This window comes from Lucilia cuprina, chromosome 4 (genome assembly GCF_022045245.1).
Source record: "Lucilia cuprina isolate Lc7/37 chromosome 4, ASM2204524v1, whole genome shotgun sequence".
NCBI classification, from domain to species: Eukaryota; Metazoa; Arthropoda; class Insecta; order Diptera; family Calliphoridae; genus Lucilia; species Lucilia cuprina.
In genome coordinates this window covers 29223266-29235825 of record NC_060952.1, presented here as the reverse complement: position 1 = coordinate 29235825, position 12560 = coordinate 29223266, and the positions used below count along the sequence as shown (strand labels likewise).

At 25.6% G+C, this 12560-nt stretch overlaps 1 protein-coding gene across 1 annotated transcript in view; it reads left to right on the top strand.

Moving 5' to 3' along the window:
- Positions 1 to 12560, top strand: part of LOC111677550 (cGMP-specific 3',5'-cyclic phosphodiesterase) — a 62442-nt gene that overhangs the window by 29293 nt on the left and 20589 nt on the right. Inside the window, exon 3 of the mRNA XM_046950360.1 lies at positions 10436 to 10703. Within this exon, the coding sequence (XP_046806316.1) occupies positions 10436 to 10703 (268 nt within the window). The remainder of the gene's footprint in view (positions 1 to 10435; positions 10704 to 12560) is intronic.

Below are 12560 nucleotides of genomic sequence, written 5' to 3'. Positions count from 1 at the left end.
GACTTTAAAAATTTTTCTATTTTCTTTAGTGATTTGTCGTTTTGGAGGTCTTCTGGTAATTTTACGTTTAATTTTATAGTTTAAACCGGAAACAATAACACGCATTTTTTTCGGAATTTTTTTTGTAGCAGTATTAGATGTACCGGAGTTATTGTATATATATATATATATATATATATTATATATATATATATATATATATATATATATTATATATATATATATATTATATATATTTATATAATATATATATATATTATATATGATATATATATATATATATATATATATATATTTATATATATATATATATATATATATATATATATATAATATATATATATATATATATAATATATATATATATATATATATATATATATATATATTATATATATATTATATATATATATATATATAATTATATATATATATATATATAACATATATTATATATGTTTAATCCATATACAATTTATATGATTTATGCAATATTATATTATTATACGAGACTTTTTATCATTAAAATTGTTAAGAAATCTTAGAGCCTTAACATAATTTCAAAAGATAATTTCCTAATAATTATTAAAATAGGTAAATAAAAATTTCAAATTCCGAAATTTTGGATGTGCTTTCTTCGGTACGTGTTTTTAAATAATTTAAAAAAAAATATTGCAAAATTTTCTTTTTACTGTTTATGGTCGTTTAATTAAATTTTACAAATAACAATTGCACGGAATTTCCACCTACAATTCTTTTATTACTTATTTACTTCCTCACTATGTTGTCGTCTATTTTGAAAAAAAAACAAATGCATTTACATTTTAGTTTATATATGCTATTTTTAAAACATTAAATGTCCTTCGATTAAAATTTAATTATTAAATACCAATTTGTCAAAATCTCAACAAGAAAAGACTGAACGACAAAATAAAAAGAAATAAGAATATTTTACAAAAGACAGAAAATATGATTTATACTTTCCTCTACTGCATTCTATTAAAAGAAATTAAAAAAATGTCAATTTGAATTGCGGTGAAATACACAAAACCATAAATTAAGAAAACGTTTTAAATAAAAAAATTCAATTGTAAACATTCAATTTTTGTTGTATGTATTATTCATATATTTGATACACTATAATTAAAATGGTATTTTCTATTTATTTATGAAAATGATAACTTCAATAAATTTTTCTAAGATTACTTCAGATTCGCCTGTCACTGAATATCAATTTCCCAAGACCTATGGGTTAAAATATTAGAAAATATGTGTAATTCCTTTATTTATGTATATAAATATTATTTAAACGATATTAGTTGTATTTCGCTTCCTAATTACTTTCAAAGAAATAACATACAAAACACTTCTTGAGAATGACTTTAGCAGTGGTGAATTTTGAATTAAATGACAAGCATGTGCGAAAATCATAACTCTCCAGGTTTTTTTCAGTACATTCATGGAAAAAATTCTACTTCTTTTTCACTTCTTTGAAAATTCTTTTCTTGCGGTGTAGTTTCCGGGTCTCTAAAATAATGCATTTTTAAACTAATATTAGTCCAGAAAAAAAATTGGTAATGACTTGTTGTTAAATAACCACTTACATTTCAATGGCTAGATACTTTCATTTAATCAGATATGTAAGTACTTTATTTTGAGTTTTGCCGCTTTATATGCACATTTTATTGAATTACACATTATCAACTGTTTTTTACACACATAGAAAGAAAATGGTGTGTCTGTGTGAAAACCATTTTTAACGATCAATAAAATAACTATGAAGTGATGCTGTTATTAAGACAGCAGACTAATGGACAAGATTACCGTTCGTTCGTTTTTTGTGTTAGCAAATTTTTGTTTTTAAAACAAAGCAATCTATGTACTCCCAATTTGTAAGTACCTATTTAATTAAAGATTTGTAAGTGAGCGTGATTAGTACTTGTCTCCAATGTTATCACAATAAGTAGTAAAAAACGGGTTTTATACCCTACACCACTATACATTTGTGCTGATGTTTGTAACACACAAAAATATTGGTCCAATGCCTTTAAGTATACTGATCGATTCAAAATCATTTTTTGAGTCGATTAAGACATGTCCGTCCGTATGTCCGGCTTGCTGTCCATGTAAACTATGTGCGCAAGGTACAGGTCGCAATTTTCAAGATAATAAAAAAAATTTAAAATATACTCATGGTGTAGGGTTTTTTATGGTCGGTCATGCCCGACTATACTTTCCAACTTGTTTAACATATAACTTTTTTGTTGGAAGTTATTCGTATACTACACTATAAATGCCCTCTACAAAATATTGTGGAACTTGCATTACTTTTTATCACAATATATATAAATCTAACATAAATTTTAAAGAATTGATTCTAAATATATTTTAAACCCTAAGGAGTCTAATCGAAATTATTTTTAAATGCCTATGTGCAACAAAACATGTGTTATATTAAAGTCTCTTTTTATATAGTTTTTCAAGTTTCAGATTTGTCTATTATTTTTGGCTGAGATCGTATATTAAAGTAAACTTAAATCGAATAAATATACATATAAAGGAATATATATGTAACAATAACGATATGCTTCTTAGGAAATCATTTATACTACATAAACAAACCCTGAATATTTACTACGAAAAGTGATTTCGCCTAAAGTTTTTATAATAAATGTAATTTCTCCGAATTATTTCGATTATATTTTTATTATTAGTTAACTATTTCTCAGTTCATACTCAAAAAAGAAAATAAAATACCAGTTTCTTGTCAACAAATAAATTTCTAAGGAAGTAAAGCAATAAATTATAAAAAATAATAATTTTAAAATGAAATTTTAACTTAAAGATCTGAATGAGAAAATGTTTAAACTTTTTTGTGGTTTTGTTTTTTTACAATAAACAATAAACGAGTGAAATGGGAAAAATATATATTTTATAGATAAAACAAAACAATATAAAAATAGTATAAATTTACAATAGAATGAATGTATACACATGCACACAGGTTTTAACAAACAATAAAAATACAGAAAAAAATAGAACAATTCATACGTAAAGAAAATAAATAAATAAGAATGTACTACTTCACACTGACATTTCAGGTGTGTTTGACGTGTTTGCATGCATAACAAAAACAACAATAGTAAAAGTGTTATAATAAAGGAAGCACTAAAAATATAATAGTCCTTTTTATATATTTCTGTATCTGCATATGTATGTAAGCGAATAGCGGAAACGGATGTGAAAGCACAACATTTATAATGTGTAAACTGCAATTTTGCAATAACATCTTATATACATACATACAAATGTTTTTTTTTTACATACACACGCTTGAAGGACATGATTATTTGTTATTTATTGCTTTCGTGGATTATTTAATATTTTTTATGTTTTTTTAAGTAAAGTACATAAGTTTTGCACCTGAGTCCACTTAAAAATCCAATAGATTTTTTTCAAGAAGTTGAAGATTACAAATAAAGCACAAAAATAAATACAAATAAGCTTTTTATATCCGTATTGTAGTATTATAGAATATAACTAATTTGACTTAAGTAAATATATAAATAATTACATGCCTTTATCAATCAACTCTAAAATTAAATGGTTATAATTAAAAAAATTTCAATACAAAACAAGTAAGACATTATATTCGGGCGATGCCGACCATATAATGTCCTACATCTGTTACAAAAATAAAATTTCATAATAAAACATTTAAGTTGAATTGTAACTTGCCACAGATATACTTAAAGTCAAATTTTGAAAAGACTTTTTAAAGGGGTCAGATAATTATAAAATTCATGAGGGTCATCAAGGCTAGTATAGAACATGGTTTTGCAGATTTTTGTCGAGATACGAGTATATTAAACATAATTATGAACTTAAAAGCCCTATTCGGCGGGTTCAGATGTATGGGGACTAGTGAAGTAATAGACCGATATAAGCCATTTTCTATAGGCTTCGTCTCTAAAATAGAAGGTCATGTGCCAAATTTCATTGAATTATCTCCAAAATTGCAATCTGTGGTTTGGTTACAAGCCCTATTCGCGGGTTCAGTTGTACAAGAGCTAGGAGAAATAATGGAACGATCTTAACCATTTTTAATGGGGTTCGTCCTTGGGACAATAGAAGATCATGTACCAAATTTAAATTATCTACAAAATTGCGACCTGTAGTTTGATTACATATAAAAGTTTACGTGCACTGACGGACCCTACTTAAGAGGTGTAGGGTATACAAATATACCTTAAATTTTAAACAAAAATAGATTATCTTCGCTACTTTGGAAGTCAGTAACCATCACTTCCACAGAAGATTAACAACTTCACATATTGCTACCTTTGTAGTAGTGATAAATGTTATTCTTTCGAAAGTAGTTCATTTTATTTTTGCTGGGTATACATATGTAAATGAGTAATACTTAACATTTAGTTTATCTATTAAATCTTTTTTTTATTTTTAACATAAAATTCAATTTATATTTTTCTATTTTTGTAAGTGTCTGTATGTGACATTTATTTAAATTATATTTATTTTTTATACATAAATATGCACATATACACAACACTTAAGTAAAATCCATACTATGAAATATTATCCCTGTTCCTTGAAAATGGAAATAATAAAAATAATAAGAGAAAAACAATTTATTGACAGTATTAGTAAACACGCAATCTACTATTTTATATTACCCCGCCTCTTGTGCAAAAAAGTGTTTGTTCTTCGATATGGAGGCGGCCACATTATGTTTTTTTTTTCAACTTTACTTGATATATATATTTTTTTTTAATGCGTGTGTCTTTATGAAGTTGCGTGCCATTGTGCATTTAAATATAAATAGTTCAGACAAAATTAAAATAAAGAAAATGTCAGCTTAATAGGTATAGTAGAGTGTAGAAAATGTTTTACGTATTTACAAATATCATAAAATAGTTTCCCTAATTAACTACCAAATTAAGACAAATTAATGAGAAATTTTAAAGCGTATTAGATGCATATGGGAATGTGCATTTTTAAATAATTCATCTTCTGAAAAAGGTATATAATCATTCTGTTCGTAATTACAACAAAATAACAATTGCTTCCCTCTACATGTTAGGAATTTCATGACAATGACCCAATCCAGAAAATCGATTTTAACGAAATTTGACAACGTTAGTACTATGGAATAGTAGGTCCGACACAACATCTCAGCACTATCGGTGAAGAACTGCCGGACTTAGAGGGGGTCAAAGTTGGACATTACGGTCATACAGAGTTTTATTCAAATGAGTGTAACTTTTAAGCTAATGGTCCTAATAAAAATTGTCCAAAGGAGTTCAGATAGCTTTTTCTTCATTATTTCCATTTTTTTCTTTTAATGTTTTAAAAATAAAAAAAATATATTTTTTTTTAATTTTTTTAATGGTCTCTTTTTTCTTTAAAAAAGATTTTTCAATTTCCTTGAAGGGCTTTATACTCCCATAATGGGATGCGAGTGTGATATTTATAAAAAAATGTATTTTTAAACTAAGGAATAATTTTTTTTCAATTTTTTTCTTTCCCCTATTTTTTTCAAAATAGACGTTTTTTACATAAACACTTACTTTTCAATGACTAGTACTTACCAACTGCATTACTTTGAAGTAATTTAGTGACGTCTTTTAATCATATATAGAAATACTTTTTCGGGTTTGTATTTTTTTGCACATTTTATTTTATTGCGCGTTAAGAATTATGTTTTAGAAAAAAGGAAACAAAATTAAATTAAATTTGCAATTATTTGAGCAATGGTGCATTTAACTAACAAACCGAATTCCCTGATTCGTATTCTCTCTGGCATCAATTTATTATTAAAAACAAAACGACTTTCTCAACAACTTCTTTATAAGGAAATTGCAATTACTTCCTTAACTCCCTTTGTAAGTACTTAACTTGAATGTCATCACCGTGTTAAAATAATAAGTTAAAAACCCAGCAAAAACTCTGTAATGGGTTGTACTTCCATAACCATTTATTTTTCAATGACTACTACTTACTGCATTACTTTAAAGTACTAGAGTAATGTCTTTCTATTAATCTGATATAGAAATACTTTATTTTCGGCTTTGTCATTTTGTTTGCACATTTTATTTAATTGCATGTTTAGAATTGTGTTTTATAAATAACAAAAGTAAAAGTACATGTCTCCAATGACATCACCGTGTTAAAATAATGTCTTAAAATGCTAATGAAGATGTAGTAAAAAGAGGTTTTATCAGCATTTTAACTCATTACTTTTCAATGTAAGTTTTCCCTGAATCCTAAACGTATTGCTCGTATGTATTTATAATGCATACAAATTCTTTCAAATTATGTTTTTATATCTTAAATTTTCCTGTAGAATTCAGATTTGAAATATGTTCAACAGTTTTTGTACTATTAAAAATTCTGCTTAAAATTGGTGTTTTGGTCCTAGATATAAAAGAGTTGAAATTTTAACAAAATAATTACGTCAATATTAGTGCTGCTGAAATACAATTTCACAAATAACGCGTGAAGTCTTCATACATACATATGTATATTAAATTGATTATAGTTAGTGATGTCGATTTAGCGATATCCGTCTGTCTATTTAAATATTTTCTTCCAAATTCTCTAGATATGTCCGAAAATTATCAACTAACAAATAGAAGATTCGATGTTAACCTTTTCTGTTTGAAAGGAGTGTCCTTTAAGAACTCTTTTCTGAAACATATTATGGCAGCATACGACAGAAAAAGCGTAAATATCATGTTTCACATATAATGACAAATTCAACTTATCATACTTTTTTGCTATCATCCTCAATTTTAAATGATATACAATTTATATTTATTTAATTCTAACCTATTCAAAACTTAAAAATGTTTTTTTAAACTAATTGAAATGTTGCGTTTTATTTAGACATTAGAAACAAAACATATTGCTTAGTTTATGTTTTTAAATTACTTTTCTTCATGTTTTAGTTATTTTCATTTCGTAGTGCAATTTTATTAAGTATTTTGAATTTAATATTGTTGATAAAATCTTAACAATGTATTTTATCATCCCTTTAAAATTGAAGCATATACAAGTACCGTAATTATTCATATAAATAAGTACATATAGTATGCATACGAAAATAATAAACGCGTTCCAAAAAATAAACTTTTAATTTAATTTGCAGAATGAATCATTTAAGGATTGATTATTTAAATTGATATATTTTTATCAATACTGAATTTAATTACATACAATACAATACAGCAGTTACAAATGTGCTTACCCGATTTTTCCGGATTTAATACTGACTTTATATTTATTTTTTATCTTTACTGGTCTATTCTCACACTCAATGCCCCATGAACAAGTTATTTTATCATTCTACGCAAATATCAATATTTCTTTAAAAAAACATCTAACATCGACTGGTGTTAAAACCACAAACTAATTCCTTATTAGACTTATGCTATATACACTTGGCTACAAATCCTATTAAAAAAATTAATGTTATTCATAACGACCACTCATTACCATGTAATGTATGCATTTACTACATATATTACATACAATACTCATTACCAAAATTTAAAAATATTTTACTGATAATTTTCTCCATCGTTATACAATACGTATGAGTGATCTCAAAATAATTTAATAAGGTTATACATACTTTAAAAAATTAATATGAAAATAAAACATATCGAGCCCTTTTTACAAAATGGACGTAAGCGACTTGATTTTCTTTTTTTATAGAAATTGATAATTTCGGTCTTTTAGCATCATCTCGGAAAATTTCATTGCTATAGATCCAATGGTTTCAATTTTACAAGAAAATTAAAAAAGATGTAGGTACACATTTATTTTCTGTTTATGAATTTTGTAACAGCAAGATGTCGGTTACGTCTAAATTTTCTTTAAAAACTTATTAAAATCATAGAAAATTTTTGAACAAATTAACGTATTAAATTTGTTTGTGAATGAAATGCCACATATCTGAGTATAATTGTAATAAATTCATGTAATTGCCATTGCAATATTATTACCATTTAACCAACTCATATATTTGGTTGTAAATCTGTGGATTTCAGAAGGCGGACATGTATATGAACTCTTAATGAATCAATAGTCCCTGAATTTACTTATTTATTCGATATGAACCGAATTGTACAACCAGAATACAGATTTTCAGAATATAGCCTTTAATAAGGTATTTGGTAAATTGTGGATCGTGGTCTATAGAATTTAAACGCTTGATGAGTTTTGAAGACAAATGTTTTTTTGCAAAATTTCATCATACTTTCTTAATTTTTAAAGATTTATTAACTGTAAACTTATTTGCTGTATTATACATAAAATTTCGTTGCTATAATGATATTTTTAAGACAGTTCAGAAACAGATCATAAAATCATTGTCTTACAGGGTCCACATATGGAGGCTAGGGTCAAATATTGCCTGATATCTGCCATACTTCCCAACATAATTTATTTTATTTTAATTTACAGGTATATATAACCGACTTCTTTAACATTTTATAGCGATTGCTACATAAACAACATATTTGCAAATCATGAACCGATTTTGCCCATTATTAACACAAAACAATATTTGTCATGATTATGCATTTTTAAAGAATTTCAGCACTGTAGCTCATAACGTTTGGAATCTATCCGGTTTTCAACAAAAATACTGACAAACAGACTTCGCTAGATGATCTTAAAATTTTATAGAGAAATATTTATTACACTCTTAAATTTCAGATTTATACAAAATATATAAAGATATACACAATATTTTTTTAGATAGAGAATTTAGACGTAACCGCCTCAACATTGTTTATATCATACAAATTTGTCTCGGGGAAAAAGACGTAAGCAACAAAAAAATCGGTTATAACGCCTGTATATCCCATATTTTAAATGTAATAATATTTATTAACGGAGTTTTGGAATAATGCTATGACCTACTTCGAAGATAATTAAAAAAAATGCTCTCCTGTAAAACTTAGTTTTTGTCAGTTACGTCTTTTGTGCAAAAAGGGATCGATATATTTTATAATTTTTTCGAAACAATTCAGAAATTTACAGCTCTGCAGAGGATGTTAGTAATAGAACATTTTATATATTGTTACATATTTATAATTTGTATTCCTAAATGTTAAAATTGCGTGCTACAGAACCATTTAAAAATATTGTTTATATGTTGTGTCCTACAATTTTGTTTACAACATTTTTGTTGTGGCTTTGCTTTTATTTTGTTGTGCACTTAATACAAACATATAAAATAAGTACACATTAACAACAATAACAAAGAAAAGCCACTCATGTTAAATAGGAATGAAAAACCATTTTTACCTACTTATATAAAGCAAAAATATTAGTATTATCTACATACAAAATTTTTATGGAATGTTAATGCATACTTTTAAGCTGAATAAAATTAATAAATTTGTCAACAAATTTGTTACCCAGAGACCAAAGATCTTTTCTAAGCGATTGAGCTACGCTTCGATTTAGAATTTTTTCATGGCATCAAGTTATTGAGAGTAATTGTTTAACACTTTGATGTATGCTAGACCGCGGTGTCCTAAGATTTTTTATTACATTTTTCTCGATTTTGAGTTCACAGATACAGTACTACGATATCCTTCAAGAACACTTTTTTCTAATTTTCATAAAAAATTATCGATATACGTCTAAATAAAGTGATTAATGTAATTATATCCATAAAAAGTCCAACGTTTTAGTTTTGTGCGTGAAATTAAGAATACTTTAATTTGGGGCTGTATGGGCTACGATAATTGGTTTAAAATTCAACAAACAAGATTTAAATAAAATGTTTCTAAAAATTAAAATGTTTATAACTCTTTAAAATTATATTACTTATTATGTATATTCGTAGTATGTAATGCATACATAAATTTTCCATTACTTTTTTTATATAAAAGTCTGTATAATTTTTTTGTTTAGTATACCCCCAGAGAGACTTTAGTAGTAAATTGGTATTTTGCATGTTGCCAAAATAAAAAAGTTAAACGCTTGTTCTTTGTATTTGTATGTTCATAACACCAACAACATAAAGTTTTTAGTAAGTGAACAATACAGATGTACGTAAAAAAATGGGCATGACAATAATAATATTATTATTTGCCTTATAAACATCGGATAGCAAAAAAAAAAAAGAACTAAAAAAGTGAAGAGAAAATACATGTTGAAATAAAAATAATATAATCCTTGTATTTTATTTTCATTATGCAATTCCCTTAAGGGCTTTAAAGACTTTAACTACAGCGGGTATTATATTATTTTTTTGTGGAAACTTTTTAATAAAATTAACTTTAAATACATACAATACAAACAATTTATTGTAACAATCAATTCGAAATATTTCAGTCTACTAATTTGCAAAACTTTTTTATTACTTCTTTTTCTTACTTTTTTGTTCTGTTTGTAGAAAAATCGTTCCTTATCTTCAGCATCGAGTAGCAGTCATTCAGTATTGGACAATCGTCGCCACTTAATGGAATTGGATGAAGGTGAACTTTTTATGGAGTTAATACGTGATGTTGCCAATGAATTGGATATCGATGTGTTATGTCATAAAATTCTAGTCAATGTTGGTCTACTAACACATGCAGATCGCGGCTCATTGTTCTTGGCAAAAGGACCACCCAACAATCGATACTTGGTGGCCAAATTATTCGATGTTACACAAAAGACACGTAAGTTAATTTCTAATAAATACTAAATTTCACCTTACATCTTTTATAGCTTTTAGTTTGCACTACACATTGTTTCATTTTTAATAGAATTGCAAAGTATATTTCATTAACTTTTTTGTTTCGTTTACACAATTGCATTATTTAGTAAAATACAAAAAAAAATATATATTTCTTTTTGGATTAAAATCCATTAAAACTTAATGAATATTTGATTAGATTTTGTGTTGCATTTACATAAATGCATTTATTTTGTTCAATTTTAGTTTAAATGGACTATTACTGTCTGTAATTGTCAAAATTACGTAAAATTGATAACGAAAATCTTTACTTTAAAAGGATAATATAAAAAAATAAAAAACAATTATTTCAGTATATTTTATAACAGTATGATAGGTGGCAGTTTTAAGGTATTATTAATAGTAATTGAATAGCAAGTAAATATTAACACATATTAAGATGTTAAATTTAATAAAACTATTATTTTATAATCAATACAATCATTTAAAGATGAAGCGAATTTAAGATTCAGTCAAAATTATCAGGCCAACTTTAAATATTATAACTGATCTCACGAAATTTAAAACTTTCTACAGTTTGTGCTTTTCTGAATATAGATTTTAATATCTTAAATTTAAAATGTAAATATTTTTGTTTTCATCATTTATATTTGAGCAATTTATTGATAAAAAACTTATGCCCTTTATTATGGTTTACAACTCAACTCAGTAGAGTTGAAATTGAAACAACTTAACTTTAAAACAACTCAACTTTATTTTTGGTATTATGAATTACAACTAATTTCAGTTGTAAGTGTGTTGATGTTGCCAACCTAAAAAGTACCACAAAATAAATAAAAAATTTTTTGTAGATGACAAAAGTATTGAACATCTTTTTATTTTAAATTCGTTCGAAATCAGTGATTAATGAAATTTAAGAAAATTAAATAAAATTGAATTGTATTTTTTAAGTTGTAATTTGTTACAACAGCTTTTGATAAGTTGTAATTTTTTTTCCAAAAATTTCAACTTAAGATTTTAAGTTGTTATCGATAATTCCAAATAGCAAAATTTCAACTAAAAAAGAGTTGAGTTGTAAACCATAATAGGGGGGCATTCATTTTTAAGAATAAAAAACTTGGTAATCATATATAAAAGACGTATATATAAAAATTATTAATACCATTTTTAGGATTTTCGTTGTCTGGCTTAATCGAAAAAAATTATGTTCATGTAAACTACTTAAAAAAGATATTAAAGACTTGAAATGGCTTCATCTACGAAACTGTATCCATTTAAAGTACATACCTTAAGATAATAATAACCATAATATATATTAACTCCACTGATGAATTTACAAATATCTCACTTTTTTAATATTTATAATTTTTATTGTTTTCTATATTTTTACAGAAAATTATAAACACAATAAAATTTACTAAAATGTACAAATTGTAAAAACTATTTTACGTTTCAACCAATGAACACACTTCTACATTCACGATTTATCACCAGTATCTCATAAGCACCAGATCTCCTTTAAATTCCATAGGATTGTCACTGTCATCTAATTTCATCTGTAATAACACAATAAGAAAATTCATTTAAACACTGGCTAATTTCATAAACATCCTTAGTTGTATTATGTATTATTGTATATAGATTAAGTTATTGTTTGTATTATAAATTTATTAATTATTGTATTAAAAATTATACCGATAGATACAGACAGACAGACGACAAACAGACAGACGACAAACAGACAGACAGACAGACGACAAACAGACAGACAGACAGAAAGACAGACAGATAGATAGATAGATAGATAGATAGATAGATAGATAGATAGATAGATAGATAG